Below are 17,625 nucleotides of genomic sequence, written 5' to 3'. Positions count from 1 at the left end.
AAATCCGAATTTGTCTGCTAGTGCGGTAGCCCTAATCTTTTCATTGGCGAGTGAATCGTTAGACAACAAAAACCACTGGGTTTCTGCTCTGAATAAACAATATTGTTCTAAAACTTGAGCGTTACAACGATACGTAACAGCGTCTTCAGCGTGCGCGTTATCTTCTGCTATAATTCGAATTCGCGGCCCGGAAAAAAATAATTTAACCGTAAAAATAGAAAGGGCCGCCAGATTCTGATACTCAGCACGCCGGAGAGTCCGTGGGAATGTAAAAGTTTTTGACAATCCCAAATGCAGCAAAAACAGGCACCGGAAACTCGAGAAAACACGAGCCGGCTGTGAACTTGTGAGTTGACGAAGTTCAAAAATAATTTGAAAATAATTTTGAATAATTTCTCGACCCTCGACCATTTACCCTCGACCCTCGACTTGTTACCCTCGACCCTCGACCCTCGACCAAAAGGCAAACTCGTCTCTGAGAGTTCTTACGCCGGGATGCAGTCAACACCTGCAAATCTCGTGTGAAACTGCCTTGATCGGGCCTGGATTCCTCTGCTCTAGACAGTAAAAGCGTCAATGTCCGTTCGTACTCGTCTAGTCGACGACACCAGAATTCCGCGCTACTTGATTGGTGGGCCTGGCCCCGCGTATCACACGTACAAGAGACTTGAATAAGGCGTCAACATTTGACTCAAATTTCTGCAAGGCTGATCGGACTACGTAGAAAACTTAACACGACAGCGACATGATAGAGACCAAACCGAGAATCAACAGAATGCGGCAATCATGAACAGCTGTTTTGAGCTGGTTGGCTCTCGTCAGCACGGTGTAGCACAGCAAAAAGTAGAACACCAACGCGAGTCGAGTGTTCTACCAAATGCACGTGTTAGCCGATTTCGTATGGGCTCAAATTCAGACATCCGTCCACGTAATAACGCGTGACTACGAACAATGAACAAAAGAACTGAAATATCATGTCGCTGTCGCAATAGGTTAAATGAGAAAAGCAAGCAAAACTTTCCTTCATAAGTACATGGCCAACATGTCGCTGTCGTGATAAATTTTCTACGCACAGGTACGCAGTCCGATCAGCCTTGCAGAAATTTGAGTCATTTATATTTTTGGCTGATTAGATCTTTTACAGAACCTGCGTATACTTGCAGCATTTTCGTTGTGCGGTTCCTTGCAGTCCTTGCGTATTGTTTGCTTAATATCAACATTTGGAAGCCATCGGGCGGCCATGTTGTTGACTGGTGTAGCCTCACTTTCATTCCTCGCGGGAAACGGGACAGCTCATTTGCATAAAAATTTGTCGAAACTGCATCCAAAATATATATGTCGAAAATCACATTAAAACGAGGCAATATAAAACGAGATCCCATACATCGATTTGGACATATATTCTTTTAAGTGTGGCCGTCCTATTTATTGAAATTTCGACATATATATTGGCATTTCGATATTTTGAGCCTACTTTTATTATTCTTTACTTTTTTTGCTCTATTTAGTTGCACGTTATACGCCAGTTAGTTGCACGTGGCAGTGACCAACTCGAAAGCCTAAGCTCCTTTGGTCACTACGCACATTTTGCTTTTCACATTTAAGTAATTTAATGCTGTCTTTATGTTACTTTTCTTATATATTGTAATTTCCTTTTGTTGTAAACTATTGAAATAGTGCATAATAATAAAAACCTTAAACCTTAACCTTAAACCTTAAAACCTTATTTGACAAGCATACTGCAGGGCATGGCATGTAAATGTGACGTCACACATTTAGCTGATCGGGAAGAACCGCCTAGGAGACTAGGCTAAAAACAGCAAATTCAAAATGGCGGTTCGATGATATTTCTTCCAGATATAAACAGCTGCTGTATCTGAGAAAAGTCAGGTACTTGATCGAAGAATGTTTATGTTGACCCTATCTAAGTGAACTAGTCAAGAAGATTGTTCCCACTCAGCTTTTTGTCTGATCTCTTTAACTAATGCGTATGCAATAGCCTACGTTCGCCGTGACAATTTGAGTTGAAGATAAACATTCATCTTCGACGTAAATTCTATTCTGTTAAACAAAATACCTTAATTACCTTAATTCTGGCATGTTATGGAAAGAAGTGGGAAATTTTTTTTCTACACTTAGTAAGCCAGGACTTATACTAAATTCGGTTCATGCAATTTGTACAGTCCGAGCGGGGAGATTTGGAATTTGTTATAGCTCCGCAATGTATTTTCTTCGCGTAGTTTTGGGCAACGGAAATCTATGATACCCAGTTGCCTGAAATGGATCTCAGTATGCTCAAATAAAATATGCACATATTTACTATTCTTGTTAGCTGAGCTGTTGCCCTTTTAATTGTCATGTTCGACGCGTAATTCAATCGCAAATTCTCGATCATGAACAATATTAAAGGCGTGACTGACTAGGATCCTTTAAACACAGATTTTATAACCAAAAAGCCAGTCAGCGCAAACAGAAAATGATACTTTCCGCCATGCTACACATTTTCCTAATCCTCTGCCTTTATGTTCTATTGTTCCACACAACCAATCACAGAGCGCAGATTTCAATGACAAATAAAATTTTCCTGGGTGTTGACTTCTAATTGGTTGATTTAAATTTCAGAGACAGGCGGACCTTATAGCAGGTGTAATAGTTTTCTCGTCTTCCTGAAATTTCTGCGTATTATACCGTATTTCGGTTACCCCTAATGACTCCTCATAACACTGGTATCTGGATAGCCTAAAAAAATCAAATAAATAACCGTGTCAAGCACTAAGAAGAAGGCTTTATTTGTTTATTTAATTTTTTTACAAAAGTTTAAATACAAACGCATTTGTCTCCGCAGGATAGTTATCAGCACCATAAAGAGGAACCTTTGCTTTTGTGATGTTTTCCCAAATTCCATCGTTTTCAAACTCCAGTAGCTTATTTTGCCATTCATCCAAATGTTGGTCATAGATATCGAAGCAAAGAAGACCCCCTGCAAGGAAGAACACAAATTAGATATCATTTTGAACTGCTACGGCTTTCTAAATTAATAATTGCTAAAATATTGCATCGTGTCTCCGGCAAGCCTTTTTACTCTTCGGCTAGAGAAAGTCAGGACAAGTATGACCGTAAACGGTGCGCGTTTTGTTCACAATGATTATTCTTTTGTATGTTTTCTTTATGTATTCTTGTTATTTTATTTTGTTTTGATTTCTTATTAAGGGAAAGAGAATCCTAAATCGGATTCGTGATCCCGTACATATTTCAATCGCAGACGAATTTTGAATAGATTATTTTCACGAAACGGCGACTTATATAATATGTCCTGACTATCTAGTTAAGGACGGTGCCTACTATTGTTACTGCGCATACGTTCTGCGCATCTCGAGATACTCGGGTTTCCTATGGGTGGTGCCTACTAACACAGGGATATTTTTGCGCGGTTTAAAACTATACGGAGAAAGCAGAACTTAGCAAATGCTTTTGGTATCTCATAAGAAAATTGGGGGTAACCATGCATTTTTCAGAGATAATTAGGCGTCAATTTAGGAAAAAATCCCATACATTGCTTTATATTTTGGCGCTTTTTAGAGATATTATTGCTTAGTTATCTCTAAAAAATGTATGGTTACCCCCAATTTTCTTTTTGGATTCCAATAGCCCTTGCTAAGATCTGCTTTTCCCGTATAGTCATAAACCGGACAAAAATACTTCGGTATTAGTAGGCACCGTCCTTAAGACGCAAACGGACAAGTTTTGGTTTACGAGGAATCTGTTCAGCCATATATTGTGCAGATTATCGTTCCACTCTGGCTTGAGTACAAACTTGGGGCTTCGCGTTTCCAGGGCATATTTCCTGAATATCTGTGTGTAAAATCCTACACTGAATTCAAAAGTTTTAAGAAGAAATATTACGTCTTAGGAAAGCTTCTTTTTTGCCAGTAGGTAAAACGTAGGACCTCGGAAGGCTACAGGAATCCATTCAAGCCACGCTAGAACAGATATTTTGACATGCCATTGACATCTATATTCTCTCTGCCTCAAAACCTCACAGCTACCGTATTTCTCTCGAGAGGTGTGGTACAGTCTTTTAATTGAAACAAAGAGAAATAGTACGTAAGGAAAGACAAACAGGGTCAATTTGTTCCTAGAGCGGACTTTCGGGATTCGCGTCACGATTTCAAATGGCGGCCATCTTGGATCCCCCATCTTCCCCAAAACCTCAGAAAATCGCAAAAATTTCCAAAAAAAAATTCAAAATGAAACGAAAAACACGAAAAGATATAAAAACTGAATTTGAAATTTACTAGTACTGTAAGGAAGTTATTGTTTGTACAATAAAAACAGCAATCTTTTACAGTTTCTGGAAAAAATGCCTGTCAAAAATTTGTTTCTATGGCAATATCAAATTCAGTGAACCCTTATTCCTAACCTAACAACATACTAAATTATTCTCAGATAAAGTTCTGAAAAAGTCACGGAATTTCTTGTCGTTTCCACAAATATTACAGAAGTTACAAACGGTTGAAGTCGGCGCAGGCAGAATGCCATTGCCCCAAGCCCCACCCCCCCCCCCCCCCGGTCTAGATAGGGTTAGTAAAAAAAAAAAAAAAGCCAAGAACGATAAACTGTCAGAATGCTTAGATTATCATTTTGTGGACCTTAGTTTTGCTTGTACCTTTCGAAACAATTCGGCACATTTCTGCCAAAGCGGTTGGTGTGATATGGTTATTACCAAATGCGTTCACACAGATGAGTGCATCATATTCACCAGTGTTAATCTCCGATATGCGTCGATGATCAACTGGAAGACAAAGGTATCTTTTGTAAATGTTTTTCTTCTTTGCTTCATTTAACATTCCTGGCGAGCTATCGAGAGCATCGATATTAGTGAAACCAAGTTTGTAGATCTCTTCACCAAGCAGTCCCGTTCCCGCTGCTATATCAATTATTTTAACATCTTCTTTTCCTTTTTGGGTCAAAACCTTGTTTGCTGCTGCATTAAACGTGTCTGCCATTGGTTTGTAGATGTTGCATCTGAAATAACCAAGTACTTCCTGAAAAATAATCCTTTACTTAAAAATCCTATTACTTAAAATTTGCTTATATCCTAGCGTAATCTGATATCATTCTTTCTTTCTACAAAGAAAAATCCTTTTCTTGTCCCCTACTCTCCCCCCCCCCCCCCCCCCCATTTCTTACTGGCCTTTGATCCTCTCATAAGGCGGTTGACGTGTCTTTTTGCCTGAAAATCGTAACTTGTTGTCCCCAAAACTGTTCCCACCAGCTTTCATATTTTGATCAAAACTAAAACTTGCATAGTCATAATTGTTAACCTTGAGTTGCTTAAAAGTCTACGAGCACAGAGGTGTTTTTTGCTGGTCATCCCATTTCAAATTCGCACCTAAACCGCAAATCACGAAATGATAAGTTTCGAAAAAGCGGCTTTCTTTGGCCAGTTATTGTGAATAAATAGTCTTTCGACGCAGCAATTTAAAAGGTCTTACGCTCTCCTACAGCCATTCTCAGTTCAGATTACATAACAAGTCTCCACAAAAACAAATACCTCCTTTTTGAGGCCATGGACACAGCATGTACAAACATGATCGTTAATTAATGTCAGACCACTATGCACCTTGTCGTAGTCTGATGACCAGTTGTCATATAAGTCCCTGCAGGCATCATTTGTTACACCGTTGCCTTGAATATAATCTCTCCCGAGTTCTTTTAGACAACGGCTGTTGAGTTAAAACAAACAATATTATTATGAGGTAATAGAAACAATGCCGCATATGCCCCCCCCCCCCCCCCCACACACACACACCTCCTCCCTGGTAGACAAATGTTTACTCTATGCAATTCAATATGTCAATAGGCGAATTCTCTGGTACACTCTGTAAACCAGTAATTAACTGTGTTTGTAAGGACCACCGTGACAAAATAATGGAGTGAAGGATGCCATCAGCAAAATAATTGTAGAACAATTAATCTAAAAAAGAGCAAGGCTGATTTCACGGACCAACAATCTAAGTGATTTACTAGTCAGCGCCAAACTACGTAATCCCACACTAAACAACCCACCTCGCAGATCTTTTCGATGCGTCTACATAACAGACGGACGTCAGTACTAGTTACACATTTGATTCTAACGGCGAAACTATACACTCATCATATAGACTGTAACTCTAAGAACTTATATACATGGTACAGTGCAACCGCTGTCACAAACAATATAGGAGAAACAAAACGACGACTAATTAAAGACCGGTTTAACGAAGACCGTAGACAGTTGACAAACAAACAAACAGTTCCAAACCTACTACAGTCTCAGAACATTTTCTTTCTAACGACCATAACGCTTCTGACAAGATAATTATTCGTGACCATTCCTGTCAAACTCATCAAATCTAATCGGGACAGTGTACGCAAAGCTAGAGACGCATACCTCATCGACAGAGGTGAATTTGATCCTGGGAAAAGTCTAGTGAAAAGGAAAATCAAGTGTGTCACGTCAAGTGTGCACCAGGGTTTTCACTGCCCGCCATTTCGAACTGCACAAGGAGACTCAGGCAACGGGGCTGTGCGCGATTGAGATGGCCGCCATTTGACAATCATTACGTCATAGAGTCATATGACGTGATCACTTCTCGTTCTGGACCCCAAAGGATCCTGAACGATCCTGGCAAAGACCCTTACAAGGTCTTTAAAAGGATCTTTTTAAGATTCTTCAAAGATCCTCGTAGAATCCTTGAGGATCCTGACAAAGATCCTTGCAAGATCTTTAAAAGGATCTTTGTAAGATTCTTCAAAGATCCTCATGAAATCGTTGAGGATCTTGAAGGATCTTTGCAAAGATCTTTGCAGGAATCTTTGCAAGGATCTTTGTAAGATCATTGCAAGATCCTTGCCAATTCCTTGAGGAACCTTGCAGATTAGTGTAATAAATCTGGCATATGTGCATGCAGGATCTTTGAAGATCTTTGGAGGATCTTCAAAGATCATTTAAGGATCCTTTGAGGATCTTTATCTTTAAGGATCTTTGGCAGGTCTTTGAAGATCTTCAAAGATCCTTGGAGATCCTGTTAGGTTTTTCAAAGGGGAAAACGAATAAACACGATCATTCCCAGCGTGCGACAGCAAAGAAAAAATATACAGAAAACTTAGTGATAATAATGATTGCTATATGATTCAATTGGTCAAAGCGGGGTACGCTACTAACATATAATTTGATTATATAATATAAAAAATGAAAAGGATTAACAGACTGTCACTTTTATCAAGTATAATTTAATATTGAGACTAATTAGAAAAAAAACTTACATCAAACTAGCTAAAGTTTGTCTTGTGCTGTGTCAGGGCTCCATTTAAACTAGCTCTGCTAAATTGGATGCCCCTGGATAAATATTGAATTAAATAAAAAATAAATTAAATAAAAAAATAAAAAAAAAAGCAATTACGCACAATAGTACCAACAGCGAAGATAAAGCTTATTAAAGATGCTCCTTCAAAAGACAAATAGCCGTGATAAGAAACTGATTCCCGCGCAAACAACAACAAACGCTGGGACAATGCAGAGGTAAAAATACTAGTCGGAGCATACAGAACCTACCACGAAGATCTCAAATCTGCCAAAAACAACAAAGGAAAAAAAGCTATATGGGAACGAATTTACGTTGATTTCTTCGGCAAGCTTGTGAAAATGGCAGTATTTTCTTGGATAGATCCCTAGCTCAGGTTAAAGAGAAGTGGCGCGCTGTATTTGAGAAGTACAAAGCGGTTTGCGATAAAAACTCAAAAACAGGCCGTGGAAGAAATACTTTTGAGTTTTACGACATCATTGATGAATTCATGGGCTGTTCGGATAAGGTGAGACCCCGATATGTCTGTGAAACTGCCATTGGTCATGGAGATAAACGTTCAATTTCTTGCGTGGAATCCGCTCTTGAGTTCAGTGGAAGCGGCGCCGTCAGTGACGGAAAACTGACGAGAATCAACATGGAGAATCTTCACAATATTAAGCATCGTCAACGGTGCCAGCAGAAAGCCATAAAGAGCAGAAGAACGACGGAATAAAGAAACGAAAGAGGAAGCATGGTACAGGAGATGTAGAAGACAGGGAAGAAAGTGAAATCATAAAACTGCTGAAGGTGCAACAAGAGACGATCTCCAAAGCCGAAGAAAGAGACGAGAAGTTAATGGAAGTTATGCTGAAGATGCAAGCGAATCAGAGCAACGTCATCAGCAGCTCCTTGTATCTGTCCTTGGAAAAATTGGAGACATCTTTCAATGGCAAAAAATAAGCCGCCCTCACTATGCATGATGACTGATAAGAATTTTTTTATGTTTTAGTGTTGCGTTCGTTTGATACAGAAGGAAAATCGACGTACTGACAAAAAATGTTGACAGTAATTATGATCATTTATTACCCGTATTTTGATTAAATAATCGTCCTTCTCTCCATTTATTAAAAAACATATGTACGTATAATAAACATGTATGTGGAACATAACCAGTTGCGAGGGAATAGGATCAAGTAAAACACAACCAATAGATCTCGTTCATTTTTCCTTTTGTATTACTGAACTTTTTAACGGTTGGTATCTTATAATACTTATATCTTTTTGAAGTTAGGTTTTATTTTGGGTAATAAATTAAAGAGATTTACAAAACACTTCGGAGGCTTTGCTATGTTTTGAGGTATTGAATTATACCTCAGAAAACAATTCATCTAAAGATTAACTATGTAGTCTAATAATGCTCTTCTTATAAACTTGAGCCCCTTCTGAGGGTATTCCATTGTCATCATCGCTATCATCATCGTCGACGTCGTTGTCCATTTCATAACGATCATCTCTTAAAATGCAAATGTTATGCAGAATGCAACAAGCAACTATAGTATCTGAAATTCTGTCATTGTCTTCGTCCAGTCGTTTTTGTAAGACCCTCCATCGTCCCTTTGTCAAGCCGTATGCATGTTCAGAGACAATTCTAGCTTTCGATAACTCTTCATTAAACTTCTTTTGCTCCCGATTAAGTGCGCCATTATCTTTAATAGGACAAAACAGCCATGGTTCAATGGATATGCAGAATCACCAACAATAAGGGGTCGCACAATAGTTCCATTAACATCTACTGTAGGCTCAACTAAAATTAAGTCATTTTCCGCCGCATCAAATAGTTGACTCAGTCTAAAAACCCTCGCGTCATGCAAACTTCATGGGTATCCAGTTGAATCAGATAAATACAGTCCTGCAGAATCGACTACACCTTGTACAACATAACTATAGAAATGCTTTCGCTTAAAGTAGTCCTCGCGGTTTATCATGGGTGCCTTTATTGGAACATGAGTGCCATCAACTTCCTCCATTATATTTGGGATCTTGCTTCTTTCGGAGAGTCCGTCAATTTTAGATTGGACCTTCAGCTCTACTAGTTGGGAACTTTATATGATTATCTTTTAATCGGCAAAGCTCCAGGACAAATTCGTGACAACATGTAATAGCTGTTGATTTCGAACGTCCAATCATCAATCCACAAGAACGGTAACATTCACCCGTCGCCAATCGCCATAAACTTGCTCCAACTCTCTTTTCAACAGGGATGGCATTCCTCATGTGTGTATCTTGTCGACGAAGTGCTGGTCCAACAAGCTGGCAAATATACTCAAATGTCGCTCTGGTTACTCTAAAAATTTCTTTTCGCCGGTGATCCAATGCTCGATTGTTTAGTAACTGCTGAAACTACAGCTGTGGTCGTGGAAGTACCCAAATACTTCTGGGAGTGCGTGCACGAATATTTCGCTGTACACCAGGCAGTGAAAGTTATGAATTACAGCGTTAAGAAAGCGCAAACGAAGCCGTATTCTTCGAATTCTTCTCTGTATGAAATGTTGGATTAACAGAGCATTGGATGTTTGGCACAGGATAAAAAAGAGCATCCACAAGAAGCTGTCTCTCTCTCTCGAATAGGCCATTTTACAGTTGTGTGCTTAGTGACCTGGCCTCGGATTGGAAGCCAGGCTGGGGGTGACCTTGTTTTGATACAAACCTCACTGCTTTTCATATGTAAATTAAAACTAGTTAGCATAAGAACAACATGATCTACACACGAAACGCAGTGAGGTTTGTATCAAAACAAGGTCACCCCCAGCCTCGACTTACAATCCAATGCCAGGTCACTTAGCACACAACTGCAAAATGGCCTATTCTCCGTTTTTCATATTCCGCGCCAAACTAGCCACGCATGATAAAGAATAATTAAATTCCGCACCAAACAAGTCACGCATGAAGACATTGACCTCGGGAAATTACTTATGTGTGACCGCAAACACCTCAGTAACATAAACCCCAAGGTGATTTTATCGTGGTGTTATTCACCATGGGAATCCCATTTACCTTGGTATGTATAACCTCAACTATAAACAGTTCACATCTTGCCACAGAAACAAATAGCTAGCCTCCCACGCAGACGTTCTTAGGGGTTCGTCACGCGTTCCTGTTCGTGGGGCAGGAACGCGTGACGAACCCCTAAGAATGTCTGCGTGGGAGGCTAACAAATAGCCGGCCGGGCTTTATCAAAACTGCAAGATAAAGATTATTACTCGGTTCAAATCCTATCCTTACAAAGGTAAAAAGAAAGGCTGTACTGTCACGGAACGCACTGAAATGAGCTATACCAAATCTGAACCAAATGCCACCTCCAAGGGCATTAGAACGCCAGTGGGTAAACAGAAACAACAAGACAGACAAGAGGTCTAATAAACAGAACGCATGACCCAGAAATGACCTTTGAGATCAAAATACAAAACATGTGATATGGCTTTGTTCAGTGACTATCATGTAAATCCTCCAAATCGTAAATGGCATTTAATAGAACAAAATCCAGCGTTAAAAGAAATTCACAAGGGAACACCGTTAACTGGGCGTTCTCGTAAAGGCCAAACTTTGATTAGGCTAAAACACGCACGTGAGAAAGTCGCCGCGCCGGCGTTGGCCTGTCAACCCCATTATTGTCATGTTTTGTGGTATTTGCTATAGCTGATCCGTTGTTTATAATTATCACTCACGTTTCGTCATCGGTTTTTCCCTTTCGAATTCGAATTGGACGGGAAGCGCTCTGCAGTTAATTTATTTGTTTAAGTCATTCCGAAAGTATCGTATTTCGCATAATTATGCCATGTCGCAGGTCATGCCACATGCCATTCCGCAAACTCAAGCCGCCCTTTACCCTCACCGGTCGAAATGGCAGTGAATTGGCAGACAGCTTCGGCCTGCTAATGCTCCTACATAGAAAAATTCCAATAAATACTATGAAATAGCGATTATCGGTTGTTTACTAGAACAATCACACTCGCGTTCGATCGCACTCCATGGAATTCAGTCAATAACAAACTGGAACTGTCTGCCGCAAGCAAGGCCCTGAAACGAGAGATATCCATACGTAGCTTACCTTAATACTGAGTCCATCAGCCCACCTTGATTTCCACCTTCAAGACCGCGAGTTGCTTGGAATCGCGCGAAGTATCAGAACTAGTGCCGAAGTGTTCATACATGGATAATGCTTCAGAGCGGAAAAACGCAAAAAGCATGCGCGAACTCTGCGCGAGCGCAGGGCACCGGCAAAATGTTCAAAATAGCGGCAATTTAATGTTTTTTTTATTATTTTTAGTTTAAAAAAATTTACTGTGTTACTGCAGGTATCCCGGTAAGAAGCGATAATTTTCCCACACAAGAAGATAGCTACAAATGTATGCTTCCTGATTTTTGATTTTCTCGTGGATTGTTAGAAAAAGATTGACTTGCGACAAGCTTGCACACTAGGCTTTAAATCTTTTCACATGGAAGTAAATTTTTTTGATATATTCCCCTGCAAAAGCCTCTATTGCAAGTTAGATCCAGGTCAAGAATAGGAACATGGTCTATTCCCTACTCCCAGGTTATGGAAAATAAATAACTTCCTAGGGGGTTCAGCTGTCTTGAACCAAGACGTTTGTTCGTGATGTTCCCTGAGCGCTTTGTGACCCTTTTTGCCCGGGGAGGGGTACTCCCCTATATAAGGTATATAGGTATGTGCCGCCCCAAAGGGTATGGTTTTTGAGCCGTTTTGGTCTGGAAACGGGTATAGATTTTGACAATTACGGTCTGAAATCGGGTCGGGTTTTTGGGGCGGGGAACATTTACGAAAGCTTACAAACATATTTTTCTTCTCAGTACGTAACTGGAACGACTAACTGATAGCGAGAAAAAGAAATAGATAAACTATGTCATTCCAGCTTACTTTTACTCCTTGCGTCAACTTCCGTTCGGCACTGATGCATAATTATCAGGTCTGAAAACGGGTATGAATTTTAGAGGTCAGGTCTGAAAATGGGTGTGGAAAATGGCATGTTTAGGTCTGAAATAGGGTCGGGATTTGAAGACCCGGGCGGCACACCCCCACCAAGAATTCCGAGGAGTACCCCCCCCCCCCGGGCCTTTTTGTCACGTCCTTTACTTCGAACTTGATGGATTCCCTTGTACCTAATGCCCAGCTTCACGGCTGTCATGTGCGTGACAAGCTCAAAGAATGTCTGCTTAGCAGTGTGCAACATCACTGGCGGCCCAAGCTCAAGTTGAGACCAGGATCATCTTGCGCAATAGCGGTCACGGCGAAAATGTAAGAGTTTAATAGTATCGTAGAAACCTCGGAAGCGATAACTCGCTAAAATGACCTCAAATCAGCAAGTGGAGACAAAGAAACAACCAGCAGTTATGACATCATAGAAAAAAGGTATGTCATTTTTACAGAGAAATTTTCAGAATTTTTGCCTCCTAAGCGCGATCGTAAACATTCCCATACAAACTCTTATATTTTCGCCGTGACCGCTATTGCGCAAGATGATCCTTGCTCTCAGCTTGAGCTTGGGCCGCCTGAGGTCATCCATGCATGAATTAGGCTCGAATTTCCGCCGCTCCCTCGGATCCGGCTTTCCTCCCCCGAGGGGGATTGGGGGGGGGGGGTGGGGTGAGCGCGGGCTCATTTTCCCGAACAGCAGCTGGTAATTCAAGCCTATGCATGAACTCTTTGTCCCTAGCACTCATACTTTCGCAAGATTCCAAGCAACTGGTGATCTTAAAGGTGGAAATCAAGGTGCACTGATCTGACGGACTCGGTATTAAGGTAAGCTACGTATGGATTGTGTACGGCAGACAACTGGGCAAACAGTTCCATGTTGTTTATGATCGAATCCATGGAGTCGAATGCGAGTGTGATTGTTCAAGTAATGCCGAGATGTCTACTGGAGGATTGAGCACCTCCTTAACTGAGTTCTTTTATGTCCAAAAATTAGAGATTGATCACCATTTTCACTCTTACGACTGTGCAGTTTAAAATAAATTAAGATGACGATCAGTCGATTACTGGCGCGTTAATTTATGTGTATAGTGGGTACCGTGTTTGAATTGTACAGTCTTCTCTAGCCGAGTTAAGATGTGTTTACTACTGTAAACTCATTTCTTAGTATAAAGCGGCATTTAAAAGTATTTATTGGAATTTATGCATGTAAGCACATGAAATGTATAATTCATATCAAACTCAAGGTTAAATTTTATCACACCTATGCCTGACTCAAAGTTACACAAAAACACGCACAATTTCCAACATTTTCCTTTTTTAGTTTTTTTACCTACAAATTTAAAAAGTAAAATAAAAATCTACCCCTTAAGATGCTTTTAAAAGGCATTGCAGTAAATTTGCATTTCGCAATTTATTTGAAAAGGTTTTGACCTTTATATGCTCCACAGGCGGACAAAGAATTGGTGGAAGTATTGTGTTATTCTTTATATAATTTACTTTTTAATGACTACATTTTGGCATCTACTACAATACCACATCAGTAAATTGAATAAAACAATAAATTTCCTTTGTTTTAGTGGACAGTTTGTTTTCGATGGGGCAAATGGCTGCCGAAGTTGAAGGTCTTTCATTGTTTTGACTACTCGTGTTATGCACGACTGTGGATAGCCTGCGTGACAGGCGCTAGAAAGGGGAAGGGAGAGGGGAGAATTGGGCGCGCGAGAAACGCGCGGCGCGAAATATTATGTGTGTTCTCAGAATTTGCCTTGCTGTTATTAGTGCCGCAACGTTTTAGTGTCAAATTTCTTGAATACAGTTGTTTCGACAAAACTTGTCCAAAAAAAAAAAAAAGCGTAAAAGCATATGTGACAATGCCGAAAGGTAGGCTGGGAAATACCCAATAAATTTCAATAGCAGCTCAGAATCCATATTGCCCGCCATCTCAAGTCTTCGCTGTACGGTCGAGGCATTATGGATTCTGAACTGTTATTGAAATTAATTGGGAATTTCCCAGACTGCCTTTCGACATTGTCGCGTACGCTTTTACGCTTTTTTTTTTTGGACAACCGTTTGTCGGAACAGCTGTATTTCTGAGCGTGACTCGCGCTTGCCTCCGCTCGCCTGAAAAACGCTAAACAAATCACGCCTGTTCTGCAGGCTATAAAAATTTTGAAAGATTCTTGTATCCCAGAATAGCAGCGTATTCGAGTGGTTAAGGTACTGGTCTTTAAATCGGAAGGTCCCGAGTTCAAGTTGCGCTCCGATCACCGCCTGAGGACTTGATAATTACGGTTGCGTTCCTTTTTTTTTTTCCTGAATCGTAGACACAAATTGCAATGAATAAATTAATTAAACCTGGATTCTCTCCTAGAAGGGATATTTTTTACCTCTATTGTTGTCATGATGTAAAGTATATGAAATGATTCATATATGAACTGCAGATGTAGATGAAAGTGAGAAGTGATCATCGCAGTGAATTTTCCAATTTATGCAATTGGAACTTAGAAGCCTGAAAAAAATTCAGGCTTCAACGGGATTCGAACCCGTGACCTCCGCGTCACTGGTGCGATGCTCTACCAACTGAGCTATGAAGCCACACATTGGGAGCAAGGTCAATTGTGGGTTCCCATTTTCCCTATTTTTTTCCCCCATTTTCCCCCCACTTTCATCTATTGTTGTCATTGTCTTCAACAAGGACGTTCCAATAAGAATCCATTATCTGCGTCTAGATGTCCACAGGCAGCTCAAGCTCGCGTCAGAGAACGTGTAATAATTAATTACTAGTGGGACGTAATCTCGTACCCAGACCTCCCAAGGTCAGGCGGAGGGGAGATCTCACATTTCGACATTCCCGAACCGCCTGAGATCAGGGTACGAGATTAAGTGGGACGATGACCTTTGAGTGAAAGCGGTTACAGAGAGCCGTTGGGACTTTGTACAGGGAATAAAATATTGTCGATTCCGAAGCTTACATAATGCTAAATTCTAACTTTCATTCAATTAAATGAATAAAACTGACTCACCTCTGGTGTATTCTCGTGCGTTTGGGGGTTATTTCACCGTTTCAGGCATTCTTTGAAATCACTGTCATTCCCTTCATAAGACGGAGTCAAGGCAGCACACTTGGATTTTGACCGTAGGCTACTGTGGTCCGCTCAGAGTTGGTTTGCGCCTCGAAAATCCATCCCAGCGGCGATTTTTTTACCCACGGTTAAAGCCCCATGAGTTGCCAACCTCGGTGAATGTTTCGTCGTTCAAAATCTCCACGCACTTGACTGGAAATGAGTCTTTCTACCAGTGTGACGTCACACAGCCATGATCTGGGGGCTGGAAATGAAGGCTTCTTTCAGCGGCCATATTGTTTGCATGTTTTAGACTAAAATATGCGGTCTGTTTTCAGAAAGAAAATTAACCCTTTTGAAGCGGTAAATCGAAAGGATAAGTTCTAAGCTGAGTACTCAATAGTTTAAATGGTGGAAATTGGGTAGTTCACGGCGAAGAAATTAGGTTTTCACGGACAGATTAGGGAGCTTAAAGGGACAGTATCATGCTATTTTTAGTAACACATTGAAAATCGAAAAGACGCTATTCGGTTGATAGCAGCCAAGATATAATGACCAAAATTCCATTAAAAGACTATCACAATGCAAAGAAACTATCCACGGATATTTTTGCCGGCAGATGACTAAAATAAAAATGGGTTCATTTGAAAACGTCGGGCCGACGTTTTCAATTTTAGCTGTCGTAACGCACTAAAAATCGATTGTACTATATTTTGTTTCAACCTTTCGTCTCAGTAGAATCACTATTAATATTTCTTTAAATTAGCGATTTAGAAATTAATTAACACAGTGTTCAAAGTTTAAAATTAGTAAATTTTTGCCCCAAATCATGATATCTCCCATGACACTGTCCCTTTAAGCAACGACGACGGCAACGAAAACGTCACCTGAAAATATATATTTTTATTTCATTTGTGCTACTTCGCGATTATTTCAACTCGCTCAGCTTTTACAAAAAAGGCGAACTATTCAGGAACCAAATTGGTAGGAGTGGCGTACAAGTTCAGAGAGAAAATGAAAAATTCACCGTCGTGCGTTCACGTTCTCCACAAAACCATAAATGTGGTCATTTCAAGTTGTTGTTTTGCAGAGGACCGCAAAGAAATGTACCAAAATGTAAAACGCACGTGCAGAGCGATTGTTTTTGCTCATTAAACCTATTGTTTTGCAGTGTTATCGTTGCCGTCGCCGTCGTCGTTGCTTAAGCTCCCTATTGTGTTTCGCAACGCGGAGAGGAAAGGTCAAGCTTAAGCTTAAATCATCAGTCGCGCTGCAGACTTTGTCGAACTGAAATTGCGTAAACGTTACTGGAAATCCACTTCATAAAAAATTAAAGGTTTGATTGCCAATTTTTACTTAAAGTTTTCATTAAGCAAAGATTTTTGTCTGTTTGTCTTTCTGTTATTTTTGTTTTGTTTCTTTTTTTTTTTATGAAATGAGGACACTTTGTAATCTTACACTTACTTACATTACATAACCAGAATTGCAAACGTGAGTCAGGCCTGTATGTGTGTGGCTCGGTCATTACGTCGTAAATCCTTTTCCGGTATGACAAGTAGCGTAACGCAAGGATACCGAAACGACATCACGCTATCTTTGTGACTCAAACCATTCCATTAGCTCAATCGCGACGGAAGGATACGTTTTCAAATGCACTTAGTGCTAAACATAATCCAAATCATCCCGCGTAAACGCCCATAGGCGTCTTGTTATCTATAGACTCAAGTTCAACTTCTGAAAATTAATTTTCTGAATATTAAGTAAGGAAGCCAAACTAGAGTCACCTAGCATGCGGTAGTTTCTTCATTGATTGATTGATTCTTATTTTAGTGATCTATTTGAGCCACAGGTATAAAATATGGATCATTTAGAAAAACGATCAAGATGGACCCCGGTGCAGGCCAGAGAGAATTTTCGTCACAATAACTTACCGGGGATCTCCACGGGAGATATTGCTATGGGTCACGTGCAAGCTAGCGTGGTTATTTTGCCATCTTCTGTCGCCGATGATTTTGCTGAATTCTGCAAACTGAATCAGGCATCGTGTGCCGTGATATATCAGTCCAAGCCAGGAGAAGTTGGTGCTCCACCGCTGGCTGCCGATTCTGATATCAGGTGACAGTTATTGTGTCTTTCACTTGCCTTGTTCATTTATATACCAAGAGTCGAACACAAAGATCCTCTCTAAACGCAATTCATTTTTTCGTAGAATTTAACTTGCCAAAAAGCTGTTCCTTCATCC

The 17,625-nt window shown here is 40.3% G+C and overlaps 2 protein-coding genes and 1 non-coding gene across 4 annotated transcripts in view; 1 reads left to right on the top strand and 2 right to left on the bottom strand.

The window, feature by feature from the left end:
* Nucleotides 1-17,625, top strand: part of LOC146459521 (uncharacterized) — a 181,777-nt gene that overhangs the window by 158,685 nt on the left and 5,467 nt on the right. The window contains exons 1-2 of one of the 2 annotated variants that reach the window (XM_085089430.1): nt 13,053-13,146; nt 17,233-17,498. In XM_085089430.1, coding sequence (XP_084945556.1) covers nt 17,242-17,498 — 257 coding nt within the window. In that variant the 5' untranslated portion in view covers nt 13,053-13,146; nt 17,233-17,241. Of the gene's footprint in view, nt 1-13,052; nt 13,147-16,459; nt 17,499-17,625 lie in introns of those variants that run through there. The other variant, XM_085089431.1, reaches the window with a different exon arrangement.
* On the bottom strand, nt 2,774-11,532 carry LOC146459523 (methyltransferase-like protein 27). The gene is made up of 4 exons (XM_085089443.1): nt 11,437-11,532; nt 5,624-5,726; nt 4,667-5,045; nt 2,774-2,980 (listed from the first exon to the last, which is right to left on the bottom strand). The coding sequence occupies exons 1-4, from the start codon at nt 11,451-11,453 to the stop codon at nt 2,808-2,810; spliced, it is 672 nt and encodes a 223-aa protein (XP_084945569.1). The 5' UTR covers nt 11,454-11,532; the 3' UTR covers nt 2,774-2,807.
* On the bottom strand, nt 14,844-14,916 carry Trnat-agu (transfer RNA threonine (anticodon AGU)). Its single transcript has one exon. It is a non-coding gene; the product is annotated as a tRNA-Thr (tRNA).

The sequence above is a fragment of the Pavona decussata genome, unplaced genomic scaffold, assembly GCF_977016875.1.
Source record: "Pavona decussata unplaced genomic scaffold, jaPavDecu1.1 SCAFFOLD_219, whole genome shotgun sequence".
Classification (NCBI taxonomy): domain Eukaryota; kingdom Metazoa; phylum Cnidaria; class Anthozoa; order Scleractinia; family Agariciidae; genus Pavona; species Pavona decussata.
Note: the sequence above shows the minus strand (reverse complement) of the source record. Positions and strands in the feature narration are given on the sequence as shown.

Coding starts and splice junctions, on each gene's coding strand:
- LOC146459523 (XM_085089443.1), bottom strand. Junction 5,046..5,623: donor GGTCATCAGACTACGACAAG/GTGCATAGTGGT, acceptor ATTATTTTTCAG/GAAGTACTTGGTTATTTCAG. Junction 2,981..4,666: donor GTGCCGAATTGTTTCGAAAG/GTACAAGCAAAA, acceptor TCTTCCTTGCAG/GGGGTCTTCTTTGCTTCGAT.